General features: G+C 36.5%; 1 protein-coding gene across 4 annotated transcripts in view; it reads left to right on the plus strand.

Annotated features, from left to right (window-relative positions):
- The window catches only part of STRN (striatin), a 74,623-nt gene extending 56,327 nt beyond the window's left edge, over positions 1-18,296 (plus strand). For 3 of the 4 annotated variants that reach the window (XM_052805336.1, XM_052805339.1, XM_052805340.1), the window contains 7 exons: positions 928-975; positions 1,677-1,798; positions 2,639-2,806; positions 5,008-5,148; positions 7,492-7,599; positions 8,938-9,024; positions 9,112-18,296. In XM_052805336.1, the coding sequence (XP_052661296.1) occupies positions 928-975; positions 1,677-1,798; positions 2,639-2,806; positions 5,008-5,148; positions 7,492-7,599; positions 8,938-9,024; positions 9,112-9,281 (844 nt within the window). In that variant the 3' untranslated portion in view covers positions 9,282-18,296. The remainder of the gene's footprint in view (positions 1-927; positions 976-1,676; positions 1,799-2,638; positions 2,807-5,007; positions 5,149-7,491; positions 7,600-8,937; positions 9,025-9,111) is intronic. The other variant, XM_052805337.1, reaches the window with a different exon arrangement.
- The last annotated feature ends 471 nt before the right edge of the window (positions 18,297-18,767 follow it).

The following is an 18,767-nucleotide window of genomic DNA, read 5'->3' on the forward strand; positions in this document are numbered from 1 at the left end:
GCCTTTGGAGTTAATGGAAATTGTTCCTTGAATTCAAGAGTAGGAAAACAAGCTCTTAGAGAAGAATGGAGATTTCTAAAGAGTGCCAGAAGAAATCCATGTGTGTTTGTGAATGTGTTTTGTTTGTGAAATGAAAACCATTCACTTTTTTGTATTTTCTTTGTAGATAACATGGCAAATTAATTTACTAGTGAAAATATTTGAGTGTGGCCTGTTAGTGTGCTTGCATGTGTATATAAATGTATAAAAATGCATTTTTATATATATGTGTACACATATATGCCTATAGATGTGTATAGCTTTAAACTTTGACTGAGATGTTGCTAGGTTCCTTTGTACACTGTCTTTTGCATGTTGCTGGGGATTTGCAGAAATGAGAGCAAATTCATAGCGGGGCTAATATAGTAAGGGAGTACATCATACCTTTTAGGAGGACTGGGCAAAGCATGTGGTCTTCTTGCAGTCTGTAATGAGCACTGGATTGGTAAAGTCCAGAGCAGCAGTTTTTGAAGTGGCTTGTAACTGTGCTACAGCATTGATATAAAACCAAGGTGTCATAAGCTCCTTTGCTCTGGGTAGGGATTTGGAACACTTAATGATATATTCCATGTGATACTGATGGCCCTCCACTCCTTCCCTACAATAGAATTACCTACCTACTGGTTTGACTGGTGTGCGAGAGTTTGTGGCCTCTCTACCTTGAAGGTCTTTAAACAAAAAACCAAACCAAACCAACAAATCCTATCATATTTGGAAAGAATGCAAAGAATTCCTAGACATATGAAAAATCATGTTGGGAGAGGAAGTTGTGGGGAAACACTTCAAAAGACATAGCAGTGATTTTAAGTATTTAGCAATTCTGGCACATTATGGTAAAGCATTGTGTAAGATCATATACATGCTAACATTTTCTTGTACTTCATTTAGGAGTGCTTCTCTTGATGTAGAGCCAATATATACCTTCAGAGCACATAAGTGAGTATTTCCTGAGAAACACTGTCATATTTTGAGAAATAGGTGATTTTTAAACAGACGCAGAATCTTTTTAAAAAGTAATTTCCACCTTGTCAGAAAGTGATTGCTTGTGATGCTTTTAGTTCCCATGCTATTTAAAATATCTGCATATGTTCATCTCCTTTCTGCATAATTATTTATGTCTGGAGCTAGGTACACCACAGTTTTAAAAAGAAAAACCTACAAATTATACAGTTCAAATTCAATTAGGTGTTCTGTTCATCATTGCAGCTTTTGCCTCTTTGTCAGATAGGTGCATCTGTAAAATGAAGCTGTTTGCAGTGAATTTAAATCTACTGAATTGATTTCATGAAAGAGCCTTAGATCTTTAAAAAAGGGAAAAAGCTGTTTATGCAAAATAACAAAGCCTATAGTTTAAAAGCATGACACTTTTCACATTTCATGTGCATAATGATTAAATTGTCCTGATTGTAGTTACAGTACCAAATACTGTGGAGGTTTTTTTTGTGGGAAGTGTTGTAGCATATGGTCTGACTATGCAGAATTTTCATTGCAGTCGTGCAGCAAGTGAATTGTATCTAATGGGAAAATTTGAAGATTCTACTGACTTTTTTTGTTGGTTTTTTTTCTTTGTTTTTTTTTTTTTTTTACATAATGAAAATGTTAATAGTCAACATTTCTTTGTGGGGGGCTTCTTCCAGTGGACCAGTGCTCTGTGTGGTGATGAGCAGTAATGGTGAACAGTGTTACAGTGGGGGAACAGATGGCCTCATCCATGGCTGGAATACAACCAACCCAAACATCGATCCCTATGACTCTTATGGTACGTTGCTGTCACACACACCAGTGAATGATACATTTAGTGACATTAATGTTATGTGGCTAAAATAGTAAAATTTGTAGGTAATGCTTCTTTGAGAATTTAAAAGATAAAATTGAATGGCTTCAATTACTTTTAGTAAATTTTTATTTTAGTACTGATCCTGGTTCATAAGAAGATAGAATTTGTCAGTTTCTTTAAAAAGGCCTTGATCTCATCACAATTTTGAGAAACAGCTAGGTTGAAAAAGTACAGGACTAAACCTGATACTTGGCAAGTACAGCAAATATGTATTTTAACGTTCTTTTCTTCGACAAATCTCTGTGCAGCTGAGATAAAAAGAGGTTGTATAGTCTGAGACCAAAGTTGTTAATGTTGCCTGCAAACAGCTAAAAAGGCCCAGTTTGGTAAGATTTACCAGATCTGAACGGACGTCAGCCTTGTGTCTGTGTTTTAAAACATTTTTCACTTCTCATAGCTTCAGATGCGGCTGGCCTCAAAGCTGGCTTTTGGGAAAAAGGGACTGATGTTCCATTAATGTTTTTTTGAGAGTGAATTTTAAAATCAAAGTGTGTTTTTCAAACTTTGATACTGCCCCTTCTGCTGAGAAATTGTTTTGTTCCATTAGTTGTAAACTGTGTAACTGAATGCCACATGTGCTGATGAAATTCAAGCATCTTCATACAAGAATAATTGAGACTTCTGTATTGATATGACCTGATTGGTCTTGGTTGTTTTATGGACTGGCTTTTTAAGGTTGGTCCATAAACACAGACCAAGATACAACTATTGAGTTAATTCAAATTTTGTTTTGAAATGTGTTCTCTTGTGTTTTGTTCGCAGATCCTTCTGTTCTAAGGGGTGCTTTTGTAGGCCATACAGATGCAGTGTGGGGTCTCGTTTACAGTGGAGCACACCAGCGTTTGCTATCCTGTTCAGCAGACGGCACTATACGTCTATGGAAAGCTACAGAAATTGCTCCAGCTCTCAATATATTTAATGATAATCAAGGTACAGAAAATTGCCCTACCTTAAAGTGCATGAGCATCACTATTCAGATTGCCATAATTTTGGCTACTGAATAGAAATCTTTCTTGTTTGATTTGCTGAATTTTATATTGTTATGAATGTTTTTGGGAAGAGTAAATTTTGGATCCCTTCTCCTTTGACGCCAGCTGAATAGATACCTACACACAGGGGGACAGTCATTTACATCTAAAAGCCAACTGCTGCAGATGATCTGCTGATGTTACTAAAACCATGGAGTATAATGTATCAACTCCATAGTTCAGATTCAAACTGAGTTTCCATTAGGCCCTTGCTTTTGGTTTGTCCAGAATAAAGAAACCCTTTCTTCCCCCAACAGAGGTTTGGAGTAGCCAGTGCTTTGTCTCAGGCCCGTGTCATTGTACCTTCCAGATTATGTTCCTTGTGCCTCTAACACAGATATTCTAGTTGAATTTCTGAGTTTGTGCATTAACTAAATAGCAATAACCTAGTCAATCCTAAACACTGCTACACAAAAATTAACTCCAGTTACTGAAATGTCATGCACAAATCAAAATCCTACTGTTGAGAGCCTAATTGCTTGAAGTTGCTGTCTAAGCGCTCTAGAATGAGCCTGTTGACATTGCCAAACTCTCTTAGAGCTGATGGTCCTAAAGGCAACCCACGAACCAAGACAGTTCCTTGGCTCTTCAGAACAACTTTGAGGCAAAATAAACTTCAACATAACTGAACAGACTTACTGAATTACGGTGTAAAGCTGGTCGGATCTGCCATTACGTGTTAGTTAAAATAGACTGAGCAAACCAGAAATGTTTCATGTGTTTTAGTTCTTGCAGAACTGTGTTTCCAAAGGTCTGCAGGGTTCTGTGAAAAACATAACTGGTTTGCTGCCAGCTTGCCTACCAGTCTACTTTGAAAACTTCCTGGTAGTGTTTTCTTTTTGTTTGGGTTTTTTGTTTGTTTGTTTTGTTTCGATTTTTGTTTGTTTGGTTTTTAATTATTAAATTAAGGGGGGGAGGGAGAGTATTCTTGCCTCACAGAGTTGATCTTAGGTTTTTTTATATTCCAAACTGGAATGAAACCCAGTTGTGAAATTCAAAGATCCTCCTTTGAAACTGAGTTTTCCTATGGCTTATTGAGAACCTCGAACAAACTCTCTAAAATATCTAGCAGTCATCATTTAAGTCCTTTAGACTAACCATTGTAGGCTTACCAGGAAGCTGCAGATAAGCAGGCGTGGCAGTGGTAGAAAAGGTCACTTCAGAAACAATACATGCTTTCTTTTTACACCAATCCTTTTTGGCTTTTTTGGAGTACCTCTAGATAATTACCACCATTGCTGACCAGCCATTCCTGAGGTCATGTGTCCAAAAAAGATGTTTTTCCCATGAATCTTAGGTTTAGAAAGAGGTGATGATATTCCTGCGTTTTCCGGATCCATGGACATTAGGTTGCTTAACATTCAGTGTTTCACACTACCTCTTCCTCCTGGCATCTGTTGCAACCGGTGGTGTTCTTTCACATAGCAGGTGGTGAACAGGACATTCGAAGAGAAAATTCCTAAGGGATATTTTCTATACCCAAGCTCTGCTGATTTGGCCTTCTGTCCTATAGTGCTCAGGTAGCTACAGTGTAAGAAGATCAGATGTATATCATAATAGGCAGGATGGACGAAGCCTTGTAATATGAGTTTATAATGTATTTATGCAACTTTCCATGCTGATGGTGTCAGCATATAAAACCTGCACCTGGAAAGCTCTGGAGTTTTTTAAGCTCTGAATTTGCCCAGGTTAATAATAACATTAATCATCTGTCATGAAGATGGTTTTACCACTTCAATTTTATGTCCTTGATGCAATGGAGGTTTGTTTGAGAATTGGTCTTACAGTTAAAGGAAGGAAAAGGGGTCAGGGTGTTCTTACTTTCTTAATTTCAAAGTAGATTTCTGTCCAGCTGCAGTTCCAGATACAGCATCTTAGTAAAGAATGTTGATATGTATGACAGAAAAATAGGATTAAAATAGTGATCATACAGGGCAATCTGTTTAGACTGGCATAATGTAGATTTTAAAATGTAACATTTCCTTTCATAATCATGGCCCTTATGATATTAAAGTGCTTACTGGTTGGGGGTTTTTTGTTTGGTTTTTGGTTTTCATTACACCAACTAAATCTTATGGAAATGTTCTCTACATTGTTTTCTAGAAATGGGAATCCCTTCGTCAGTAGATCTTGTGAGCAGTGACCCAAGCCTCATGGTAGCATCATTTAACAGTGGACACACTAGCATTTTTAACATGGAGACACGGCAACGAATTCTTACCCTGGAGTCCAGTGTGGATACTAGTATGTATTTTTAAAAAAAAAAAAAAAAGCTTGTTTAAGATCGATACTGTTGATAGTCTTTTCAGTGTTTCCAATTAGGCAGTGTCATGAAAAATTATAACATGAATTATGTTACAAGCTGTGTTTTTGAAATGTAACAGTAAATTATTACTACTACAGCAGACCTTGTGGGTATTTCAGTAGCAGAAGAGTACACGTACTTTTGAATGAAGGTAGAAGAAACAAGCCCACACTATCTGAGTTCCTCTTCAAGGAACAGTAGCACAAGGAAAAGCACAGGTTTCTTCTATACAGCCTAATGATCTTTGCGGCTTCAAGATTTCCATTCTCTCCGTAGTCAAAATTGCAAGATAGAGGTAATATCAGGAAAATCTAAAGTTGAATTTATTAAAAATTTGGGAGTTTGTGTGTGTGGATTCTTTTTTCCTATTTTATTTTCCTCCCTTTTCTAAGTTTTATATACGCGCTTGGTTCATTTGCAGTTGGGCTTTAGTTGAAGTTTTCACTGTAGGAGAAAAGCAAAGCTCCAGTGGAAGAGTATTCACAAGGTCCGATATAATGCCTTGGATCATGGCAGTGGCCAATATCAGAAGTTTTAGAGGAGACTGTAAGGAGCCTGCTATCAGTAAATTATTTTACCCTGGCATTAGAAAAGAGACAGGAATGAGCTGAAGCATGAAGTTTCATATTCAGGCTAAAATGATAGCCTGTTAATAATATAAACTTCAGTCTTTTTTAAAAATTTGATAATTTTTTCCCCTGAAAGTTTTGTAACTGAATTCTACCATTTAATTATATTTTTAAAAGGGAGTAAGCCCTTCTTGTTGGCTTTGCTTGTCTGTTTTAAAATAGTTAAATTACTCTGTCATTTTATAAGAGGGAATGAAAAGTGCCATTTCCCTTCTTTATATTATTCCTTACTGTGCAGGATTTCCTTTTTTAACCCACATCTTTATTCCTGTCTGAAAAAAAAGTCTTTGATCAGTTATCTCTACTCAGTGGAAGTTACCTTTCTTCTTTTTTTTTTTCCTTCTATTTTTTTCACCACCTCCTCCTTTCTGTAATTCAGTAATATTCCTTTAAGGAAACGAGACTGTGGTATGGCAACAAGCAGTCCCTGTTTAGTATATTTAACTATGTAACAGTACTATAAAGCTTACATCTATTTAAAAAAAAAAAAATATTATTTCTACAAGAACTAGGCAAGAGTCACCTGAAATAACCTACCACCACCACTTAGGGATTCCGCTGTTCAGTATAAGCCTCACCCTACTTGGCATTTTAAAACTGTGAGGATAGCTGGTTGTGATGCAGTCTCATGTGCTTTTAGTAATTTTAGGGGGGTTTATTAATATGAATGTGTTTTTTCCTTAATTTGCACTTCCATAATTTTGAAGTGTCCTGTGGATGCTGACACTACTTGACAGTTCAGATTTTTATAGAAAGACGTAAATTGATGTCTTTACCACCTTAGTAGCAAGTGGTCCTATAGTAGTACTCTATTTTGTTTATTTTAGTAAGAATTTTGATTAGATGATGTGAGTGTTCTTTGGCAGCAGTTTAACTAAATACAGTCAACTCCCACATGAAAGAAGATAAGTGTATTTTGCTGCTCTGTGGAGTGGCTATTTGTGTTTTTGTGGTAATTATGCCTCTTAAGACCACACTTGCACTAGGCTGTGCGTCACAGCAATGCCTAGATTTCTAATCAAAAAAGTCCTATACTTTTTTTCGGGGGGGGGGGGGGGGGGGGAGTGTGTGTGGGGTGTGTGTATATATATATGATATTTCAAGATTCTTGAAGGCTAGGAAAGTGGCTCTCCTATGAATAGTCTAACATCCTTCAATAAGAATTTTAATCCATGTATATCAAATAGTAGTAGGTGGGTTTTGCTCTGTGAGGGTAAGGGCATGGGATCTTGTTTGCTTGGAAACATACTGCCTGTGGTGTTAATTTTCCTGTACTGTCTGTATGATATGAAGAAAGTTTGGCTTTACAAGAGGAGGAATGTGGAGGTGGGGAAGTGCAGAAAAGGTATTTTCACTCACTTTTTGGCTTCACGTTCTTGGCTGATGCACCCATCTAAAATCATGGCCAAAAGTTGAACCTTATTTGTTCGTATTTACACTCATACATATGGTTTATATATGCCTCTGTGTGTGTGTAATTTGGAAAGTATTTTAGAGTAAACCACATTACATAAGATGCTGGCTGAGAATTTCAATTATATAAAGGAAAGAATTACTTTGCAAATAAGATTGATTGCATATTTATTTCTTAGTAGCAGTATTTCAAAGAACTTAGCAATTTACATGTATTGATATGTGTGGGGTTTTTCTTAGCAGTCAGTTCCTCCTGTCAGATAAACAGAGTCATCAGCCATCCAACTCTTCCAATTAGTATCACTGCTCATGAAGACAGACACATCAAATTCTACGACAACAATACAGGTATGCATCTTTTCAGCAGATCCTATAGCAGTTGTATAACATAAAACATAAATGGAATTTCATTATGATTAATATTATTCACATAAATGCTGAGGGATGTCAAGAATTGGATATCCTCTGAAACAGAAGTCTCTCATCACCAGTAGAGCCCAAAGATTGCCAGCCCACTTAAAACTTTATTGGCATAGTGATAAGGAACCTGCATCATCCTCTGTCCGTTCTTTTAAAATGCCTTATATATGGGAGTTATCAATACTTCACATAAAAGGAATCTTTTTCAAAATCTTCCTGTGCTTATGTTCATGTTTCTTCTGTTATGTTGTCTGTGTTATTTTGATCTGAGGGCAGGAAGCTCTGGCACTCCTTTAGTGCTTCCAAGACCTCTGCCTGATGGCTTGGAGGTAGAAGTTCCCTTGTAGGCATCGTTCTCAATTTGATCCACTGTATTTCTCTAGATCTCTGACTTCTGCAGAAACAGCTGGACAGCTTATAATACTTTTTCTCATTTGTAGTGAGAGTTGCACTGAGATGTGTAATTATAAACCTTTTAGGTTTTAAAGGACTTTTTGATAGGAATGGTAGTATTAATCTGGTATTCTGACTGTGGATCTTGATAATCTTCAGTTTGTGACTTCTCTGCTTCCAGGTCACACTGACTTAAAAGTTAAATTGAGGTCTTTCAATATTTTTGTTACTTTAAGGTTGCTACTCTCCAGATGTATATTAAATAACAAGAAGTGAAAGGACCCAATGGAAGCTGAAGAAAAAGCTGAAAATAGCTGATTTGTTTGATGATGTAGTTCTGTAATAAATAGGAGAGGAAACGGCCATGCATTTTTTTCCCTGGTTTATTATATTCTGCAACAAAAACCCTCACATTTGACCCATGATTTCTTATTTTTAACAGAAATCATTACTGTAATTATAATAAGCTGTAATAGAACATTAATTCTGAGTTGACTAAAATTATCCCATATTCTTATGTAGTTTATATTCATTGCTTATTAGTATACTCGGCCCCTGCCCTCCTTCCCAGTCAAGATCTTACTCCTGAACTTGCTTAATTCACTTAATGGGCAGATACTTAAAATGCACAGTGATTGCAGCTTCTCGGTGGTTTTGCAGACATAAAACAAAGGTCTAACAAAGTTGGTGATAGTGGTACTGTGGCTCTCCTGAGACTGTAAACATTAAAAGAATTACTTCTTGCAAAATTTTAATGATTCAATCACAGGGACAAGATCTTGTATTCATAATGTGAACTGCAGTAGGGTTTAAGCAGTGAATACAGATAACAAAGTAAATTGCAGAAAATAATCTAAATCTTTTCTTTCAAAGGAAAATTGATCCACTCCATGGTAGCTCACTTAGATGCAGTTACAAGTTTAGCTGTTGATCCTAATGGCTTGTATTTGATGTCTGGCAGTAAGTACATTCAGATTTCATTTTCTTTTTCTCATAATGGTGGCAGACACGAGAATTAAAGAGACAACTGTTTTCCCTTTTTTTTAGGTCATGACTGTTCAATTCGCTTGTGGAATCTTGAAAGCAAGACCTGCATCCAAGAATTTACTGCTCATCGCAAAAAATTTGATGAGTCCATTCATGATGTGGCATTCCACCCCTCCAAATGCTATATTGCCAGTGCAGGAGCAGATGCCCTGGCTAAAGTGTTTGTATGACAGAGTGCTTCCCTTTCAACTCTAGCTTTGTATATATTTAACCAGCTGCACAAAAGAGGAGAGGAGGGCATGAGTCTTCTTATCCTGCCCTGTAATTCAGAGAATGTTTGTAAGTGTTTAGTTTTGCAGGGTGCTGTTTTCTAAATTGATGTTTGTTCTGGTTTCTGTGAGCTCAGCTGGTGCTGAGAGCTTGGAAACTCTCAGTTTCAAATAGTTAAAAAACAAAAGAAATGCTTTTATTTCAGAGGGTGTGAATTTTCGTCCAGGCAGGCCTTGGGTGAAACTAGGTTTATGTATTCTCTATTAATAAAACAGAGTACTGGAAAGAAGGGGTCTAATTGCATCAGGGAGTAGGAAAGGAGGGAAACTTCCTAGGATGCTTTTTATTGAGGAATCTTAATGTACTTAAATCACCTGGAAAAAGTGTCAGTTCACATGCTCATTACTGTGTCATGTGAGAGGTACTTTGTCATTCCTTTGGTATTAATAAAGTAAATCTTGTTCAGAGAGTAGTAGTGGATAGTTAATCTCAGCCACCTGGCTGCTAGCCTAAGATAAATGCAATTAAAAGAAAGCAAATTACTAACATAAATTAAAATGCAGTAAAGTTTTTGTTACATCTTCTGTGTTATACACTAAATATTTAGTTTGCAAAAAAAATTACATAATTTTTTGAAGACTGTATTAGCGCGTGGCTAGAAGCTGAGCCTTTAGTCTAGTCCCAATTAACAACAGACTGAAGCAGTCTGTATATACTGTAGTAGCAGATTTAACTTATTCAGATTTATAATGCTGTTTATTCTTGGAGATCTGGCACAAGAAATTACCACAAACCTTTCCAAAGAAGCTGTCCTACAATTTTACTATCAAACATTTATCTCCTCTTGCTGTTCCTGCTAAAAAGGATATCATTCTGGGCATTAAGGGTAACAGTGAAATATTTCTGTTGAAGATTAAACTTATACGTGATGCTGTGTATGAGTCCTACTAGTGCAATAGGTGGGAACTATACAAAGTTCCATCAGTTTGAGAGATTCTGCTACTTCTAGAGGTATTTTCCAGCTTCACCATTTGTGGAACTTTTTAACTTGTCCACTTCACTGGGCATATTGTGCCATTGATCAGGTTACCTGAAGAGTGAGTGCTTCTCATAATTACTCAACAGATGTGCTTTGTTTATGTAATCAGAGTTTCTCTGTTGATTTAAATAACAAATAACTTTTAATCCAATCTTGTAGTCTTTTTATCCCTTCTTAAAGAGGGAGGTGAGTGGATTCTTTTCTATTATGTGTCATCATCAGAGTTATTACTGCTGATAAGCCTGAAGTTGGTGTTTTCCTCTAATGGGAACAGAAGGCAGAATTTCTGTTGGAGATGATTTCTGGTGCTGATGAGAGTAGGAAAGAACCCAATGCAACTCTTCCACATACCAGCCTGAGGTTAAGACTGGAAACTGATAAATAAATCTTTACCTTTAAACTGACACTTTTTAAAAAGGAATCATTGAAAGATACCAATATAGGGTTTGACTGTGTTGTTTTTAGAGTGGCATTTGGGGATGGGACCACATTTGAAGCTGATCTCAGAGTTTAAATCAACTGTATTATTTAGAATAAAAGGTTGACCTGTGCTGTTTGAGCCTGCAACACATTATATTTACTGCTAAAATACCCTGGAATACCTTTTATTGCTCAGAATATTCAGATATGTCACTTCATCATATTGATATGCAATATATTTCCATAGATAAGATTAGAACTTTTACCATGAAACAGATGACTACAATAGTAATTCAGATTATTTAGTTTTTATAAAGTGTTTTGGTTATGATGGAAAGGGGGAAACTTGGCTGCAAAACTGAGCATTCAACTTTGTGAGAGTTCTGTGTACTTGACTCCTATTTCTTTCAGTGTCATTATTTTATTTCTTTTTGAAGAGGAAATTACAAAGATTTATTTGAAAAATTCTAAAAGTTATGTATATTATATACGTGTATATATACTGTAAACATGTATTAAATGTGTCTAGTAAGGGAAGACTCCATGGGTGCATTTTAATGTTTTAGTATTAAGAGTTCTCTTGAGTTTGTGTATACAAAGGGTAATGGTGTGAGTATGAAATGAATGTTGTGCTTTTGCTTACACAATACAATATGTAGTTACAGTTGTTTAAATTGCTGTACATAAAACTAATAGGCCGGCATGCTTGTTTTTAAAGACTGTCATTCTGATTACAATTCGAATGTAAGAAGTGGCTGTTGAAATGTGAATTGAAAGATGTTTCCTTCTCACTATTGAGCTCTTGCTCAAACGGAAAAGTGATTTTTTTTTTTAAAAGCTGGCAATAGCTAGAGGATGAGGTGCCTTTAAAAAACAAAACTAAACAAATGTAGCCTTACAAAGAGGTTGTGGAGTATATATATTTTTGTGCTGGTCTTCATAATCGATGTCAATGTCTTTTTACTGTACTTGCTCACATACTTGTAGGACTGCAGGGTATTGTGCATGAGCCTGTCAGATCTTCTGAACATCATCCTAGGAGTTAGGGATGAAAAAATTATTTGGGTTATCTAGTCCATCTGCTTGCTAAAGCAGGGTTGTAGACTTGTGCATTTTAATATTGTCTTGGCCAGTGAGGTTTTATGCATGTTCTAAACAATTAGGCTTGCTTTCGAAGATTATTTCAACAATTACATCTCACTGACAGGAGGATTTACGTGATGTTTAGTAGTTCTTTTTTGTAACTTCATGCCAGTATTCTAAGCCATGTTTTGTGCCATTTTACATATTCCTCATCATCTTTGTAATTTGGAACCTGCAGGCACGCACTGGTTCTAGCTGTATATTTCCATTCCTTTCCACTTTCTTCAAGCTATTTTTTAGTCTGCTCTTTTTACACAACTTTTTCTTGTTTTCAGTTTTTTAGCTCAGTTTTCCATAGCTTGGTGCCTACAACACCATTCCACATGCATGATTTGTTGGACTTAGTCTGAAGGTCATCTGTTAAGTGCGGTTTTTGTTTGTTTGGATTTTTTTTCCTCTAACGTGATGCTTTTGTGTAGGAAGACCAAACTTTTGGTCTTCTGGCTAATGTCTCGCAAACCAAAATCGTATTTATTTCTGACAACTGTTTTAAATAACTTTGAGCATTGTTGCTTCTTAAGTTTATTCTTCACTTTCAGTATGTTGTTATGATCCTTTTGCAGCTAGATACTTAATTCCTGTTTCATGATTATCCTGGGTTTTATAAGCTTGGAACTTCTGATCTCTGAGGGCACTAAATTATTTTTATTTTTTCCCTTTTATGTGCAGTTCTTCCTGGTTCAATGTAATTGGTAACTTCATGAATGTGATACATACATCTGTTGAAGATGTAAACAAAACTGGACCTGAGGCTTATTCTTGCAAAAAAGCATTTTTGTGCAACATCAGTATATGGCATTTTACCGTTACTATTCTTCCGATATCTAATTTACATGGTACATTTTTTAATGGTTAACTCGTATAATTTTTTGTGTATGTTAGCCTGTGCTACTGATTTTGCTATTTTTCCGGTATCCAATTTACATGGTACGTTTTTTAATGGTTAACTCATATAATCTTTTTTGTATATTAGCCTGTGCTACTGATTTTGGTTTTACTAACTAATTTAATGGGAGAATTTTCAGTCCTTCCATATGTTGAAAATTGGTTCACTAGGTTTAAATACTCTCATTTTTATTTCTAATTTACTTCACTGTGCTGTTTGCTTTCACATATTTGATTCAGTTACCAAAACGCTTGCACAAAATGATTTGGAGCTGGAAGAAGCTCTAGATATAATTATATTGTGGAAAACATTTTCTTCACTCTTACAAAATCCTAGTGTCTGCATATTTTTTTTTTGTGCCTCAAAGAGAAAACTTTAGACATACCATGTAAAAGATTTTACTACTTGTAAGAAAATCACCCAAAGAATATTTTGGGATCTCATTCATCTTTATTTTGATAAAATATGTTCTTTAGCAAGAAGCCTGTAGAACTATATGCCATGCACTGTAGGTTATTTTTTAGGCCGTATGTTTTCAAATAATGTTATGTTAAAGCAGCCCCATATGTAATGTGTTTGAGCAAGTGTGTGATGTTCACCATACAGCTTTGTGATTAGGTCATACAACACCATTTTGCAGATGTGAATTTAAAGTAACCAGAAACTTGTCCTTCTGAATAAATGTGTAAGAGATAAAGGACTTAGTTACACCACCTTTTTCAGTACACCTGTTTGATCACAGATGTTCCCTTTCCCCACCTCCTTCCTCATGTTTTAACAATGTAATTTTGGGGAGCAGCAATTTCCATAAACTGATGTGTCATTTGAGCAGTGTTTGATTGGCAGAAGTGTTAGTCCATCCCAAAGGAAACAAAAAATTAAAAAGCAGGCATAGCCATCAGATAAGCAGGTTTGGGGTTTGTTTTAATGCCTTTAAAGATCTGTATTTGGAAGCGTTTGCAGGCTGTGGTTTGGCAGTGTCTTTGCAGACTGTCCTAGGGAGCCTACTTGACACCTATGTGAAATATCTAGTAAACCTAGTAAAACCTAGTAACATGGGTTGAGTTAAGGAAGAAAATACAGCCATTGTGGTTGTCCCTGTGCCTGTACAAGAGACTATAGCAGTGTTCTCCCTGGAGTCCTCTTTGCTGAAGCATCAGGTTTGCAATCTAACAAGTAATTTCTGCAGCATGGGGGTATCTGGAAATGAGATCATTTGTATTTTTACTTTGAAGATCTGTAGGCAGTGGTCATTTTGATTGTGTGCTGAACAGCAAGGGAAGCAGGGAGACCCTTTGCTGTACCCTGTAGGAGATAGGTAGTGGGTTAAATGGCCAGAACCAATGTGCCCTCCATGTGACTGGTGTCATCATGGGAGAGTTTGGCTGGGGAGCAGTGCAGAGTTTAGCCCGATGATATCACAAACGAGAAAACCTCAAAAGGTTAGAGTAACAAGGTTATCAAGGCTTTCCCATAATGATTCTTCAGATTGATTTATTTGTCAATTGGTTGCAGGTTGTATGAAGGATAAAATCTAGTATATATCCAGATTCCAAATTATGCACTCTTGTGTCAAAGTAAAAGGTGGAGATTGTTCAAATTTCAAAACTATGTCACTTTAGATGAGGAGATGGCAAGAGATTTGTTATAGCTTATTACTTAAATTCTAAGAACAGAACTTACTCTTCTGCTAACATAGTCTTCATGTTGGGGACCCAGTTATGCAAAGATAAGTTCCTCGGACACTGTAGTGGGACTACTCTTTTGTTTCTGTATAAACATTTATTTAAAAACAACATTGCAGGACTAAGACTTTGTGTCATGATGTCCGTTAGTACTGAACCAAACCCACAAAATTTGGGAAGTGGAGTAGAATTTTAGGCTTGTTTCTCATTCTTTTCTTTTTTTTTCTTTGGTCATAATCTACATATTTAATATATATTACATACAGCGTCATCTGTATGACTCACTTCACATTAAATAGCCCATTCTGTAAAAAATACTCCTTCAGTACTTTCTCATACAAACGAGATGTGAATGGGACCAGTGGTTCCAGGTAATTTGTGACTTAGTTAGCATGTATGTCTTTCAGTTTTCTTATGGGTGAGCTGATAAGATTCATGGGAATAACTGTGAAAACATGATGCTGCTTATAATATGGCATTTAAAATCATTCTGAAATTTGTGGCTGTTTAGTGGAAATTGTTTTGGACTACACTGTTAAGAATGAAGAAATCAGAATATGGTAGTAAACCACTTACACAAACCAATTTACCATATGTAAGGTGTTGCAATCTTTGACATGGTAATTGAGTTTTCTTGGGCATCTGCTGTTGGTGAGCATCGTAGGGATGGTCAGCATAGCTGTTAGTATCAAGTGACAGAGAGGAAGCAAAGATTTCCCTGAAAAAAACACTCAGATGTTTCAGGAAGCTCTCTTTTTCCATAATGACATGAAGGCATTGAGAATATTTTATCTAAGTCAATAATGTATTTAGTTGAAGAGGGTTACAATAGGTGAACAGTCTTGATTCATCCTCAGTGTCTTTAAGCTTAGAGACAAACACTGTTACTGCAATGAATGACCTGTAAACCGCTAGTCAAAACGACCACAATGTTTCTACTGAGCAGCAGAGAAACTGATGAAAACCATAGTGTTAATCCATCCAGTTATATAGGGGATGTTTTACAAGAAATAACCCATATTGTAGAAGATAGTATTACATACAATAGAGCAAATGAACAAACACCTGGGCAGCTGGGGGGGACTAGGATGACCTTTGTGTAAATAGTCCTTGCTCAGGCAAGTGCTCTTGTTCAGCTGGTGGGACTAATGCCAGGAGGGAGGATGGTGAGAAATAAGACCTTTAAAATTATGTCTCTGCCTGTGCTAATGAACATACCTGTTGTGCAGGTTATCTGTCCTTTTGATATCTGGTTTTTATCTTCCCACTTAAATCCTCCTTTAGGCTGTATTTTCTGAGAATCTTAAAATCTCATCTGCAGTGGAGTGTCATTGCAGGGTAAATTTCATAAAGGACTATTGATTTTCTCTTAAAGTGTTCTTTGAAGGGTGGTGGGGTTTCAGCTTCAGCCCTACTCCTCCCACCACCAAAAGGCTGATTTGTACCTCCTTATTCACAGTTCATTTAATTGTACTGATTTATCTTTTTACCCCACCTGCTGACTTAATTTTGCTGCTCTGTAGTCTGTTGTGAAAACTTATGAAGTGCTGTATCATTTAATATGTTTTTGAGAAGCTGAATTCCACTACAGAAGGTGTAAATCCAGTTGAATAGTACAATTTGTGGGTCTCCACTGGTTCATTGTCAGGAGAGATTTGTTGCTAGATGACAAAATCCAAACTATGGCTGAGCTAAAAAGGCATTTAATAATATATGCTTTTTAGCCCAAGTTTCTTCCTGATTAAGTCTGGTTTGTAGTATTGTGTGTTAAACTAGTTTTGCCCTGCTCGTGCTGCCAAGCCATGCTGTGATCCTGGGAGATCACACCCACGTTTAAACCATGCCTGCATGTGTGCTTTTAAGCTGCTCAAAGCCTTGCGTTGACACGGTCCTCAAGCCTGGTCTGCTTGCATTCCCTCAGTTTGAATTGCAGACTCCCAAAATTACTTCCTTGCTGTTTCAGGAAACCCTCGGTCCTCACACCAGAGTATTAGACTGGGACATTGAGAAAAGATTTATGCAGCTGAATTTGTACTATTCTGAAAGGGAGGGGATAACTTGTTGCCAAGCCAAATATTTTTATTATTTTTGGATTAATTACAAAAAGCAGCCAAAAACATTATATAAGGGATAAACGATGGACTTCAAGCTAATATTTTTCCATTAAGAATTTATTTTTTTATTCTTCCTGTCATCAAGATACAGTGCTTTTTGGATGTAGCTTGTTTTCAGATGTGTGGCTCCTAGAATTGTTTCCTTGCAATCAGACATTTACAAACATGCATAGGTTTTGAAAATTGTCTCATATGTGTTAGCACTTTTTCTGGAAATGCAAACTGAGCATGTTAGCTAATCATTTCTTGTACCTTTATAGCCCAAGCAGACTGAAAAGTGGTCTTGTGCTCTGTTTTCCTTGAATCATGCATCTGAAAAAACTTGTAGAAGAAAACCCATGATGAGAAGACTATTGTTGCTCTAAGATTTTCTGTTGACATTTGTCAGCCTGTCAGCTACCTGCATTGTATTTCATATAAATATCTTCAATTGGTTTCTTTTAAAAGAAATGGTCAGGTTAAAAAAGACAAATTTCTTTGCCTTATGGACCATAGTTTGGATTTTCTTTGTTGCTTATATTTAATGTACTTTTTTTTCCTCTCTATAAGAATAACTATTGAACTTTAGAGTTACCTGACAGTTCTCTTTTGGAGAAGATACCACAGGTGATAACCACTTAAATGCTAGTAATTACAGTTGCTCCTCTTCTGTTTGGGGTCATTTCCATGACAGTTGATACGAAAAGGCTACTGTGACCGATACATAAACAGCTAAAGGAAATTAAGACTCCCCTTCAGAATTATGGTGAGGTTATGATTTTGCACGCCAGTTTTGAATGACTACTTTGAAACAATGTTGGGCTTCAAGTGTCTTGCAAAGTGGTGGATCCAAATGAGAAATACCTACTCATTGAGAAATAGTCTGCTTGTCAATTTTTGTGTATGGCTCAGTACAAGGCTGTGTCAGAATTTCAGTACCACCAAATTACCTCGTTTAAATGCTACTGTCGTACAAAAGTGAATGTTATTTTAAGTGAGAAATTCTGTTTTCGAACTTGTGAAGGAAATAGTTTTCTTGGGAGTAAGCATCCATAAATTTAATGTATTGCATAATTTCAGAAAGGCTTCTTAATCATGGGACATGAGAAAAGTGAAAAAGTGATTTGTTCTCCAAAGATTTCATAAGCATTTATTATAAAAAGTATAATTTTTTCCTTTAAATGAAAATGCTTCTTCAAACACACACTATTAAACTTCTTACTAAAATTCAGTACTTTAAAATCCTAAATATCTAAAATGGCAAAGATAGAAAATTCAGAGGGAGATTATTTTGAAATAACACCAGTATATTTTTGAGCTGCTCAACTGCAGCCCTGAATTTTCTCTTTTTCACTGCAATTCATATTTTGTGAAACTTCTTGGATAAGTTATAGTTAAAGCTACATTCATTTGCCTGAATAAGTCAAGTAAATATTTTGTCATTAAAATTATATAGATCTTCTTATGTTAGTGTGCCATTTAAAATGAGACCACATTGAGGTAACCATGCAGATATTTGTATTGGTATGACAGTAGTGAAGTGGGGTAGCTGTATACTGTACCCGCATTCTGTGCTGAGCAAAATCACATGGACTTCCAGAAATAAGCAATGGTTTTTAAGAGCAGCTTTAATGTTACAGCAGCAAGTAAGTGTCATTTGTACCATATAATTATGTAAATTGGGTGCTAATAAATACTATTTTTCAACATTTTGTATTGTGTTCATAATTCTGCGTTTTATCACAAGATGTTTGTACTCTTGGAGTGTGTGCTAGGAGGGGGAAGTGCACTCAGACTAGAACAAGTAGACATGCATTTGGAGGGGCATGAGGCAACTTCATGCGAACTTCCTTTTGAACTGTGCAACATGTTACCATTCACAGTAGCGTCTCAGTTTTTCTGTTCTCCATATGTCTCGGTTTTGTACTGCTCTGCCATCTTGGCACTGTTGGCACCATACATCTCTCCGTGCACTTAGGCACACAGTCCCCAGTATCTTCGCGGGGTGAACAGGCATGCAGAGTGGGTACGGTGCCGTTGCGCAGGAGCTGGTCTGTCAGCGGTGCATTGATCGCAGCAAGACGTGGTGCGCTTCTTGGGGAGAACATATATTTAGCATAAAAATAAGTGCATGGTTCTGCCCTTGGGGAGAGGATGAGGGAGAGCAAACCACACATCAC

Source organism: Harpia harpyja, chromosome 13 (assembly GCF_026419915.1).
Source record: "Harpia harpyja isolate bHarHar1 chromosome 13, bHarHar1 primary haplotype, whole genome shotgun sequence".
Classification (NCBI taxonomy): Eukaryota; Metazoa; Chordata; class Aves; order Accipitriformes; family Accipitridae; genus Harpia; species Harpia harpyja.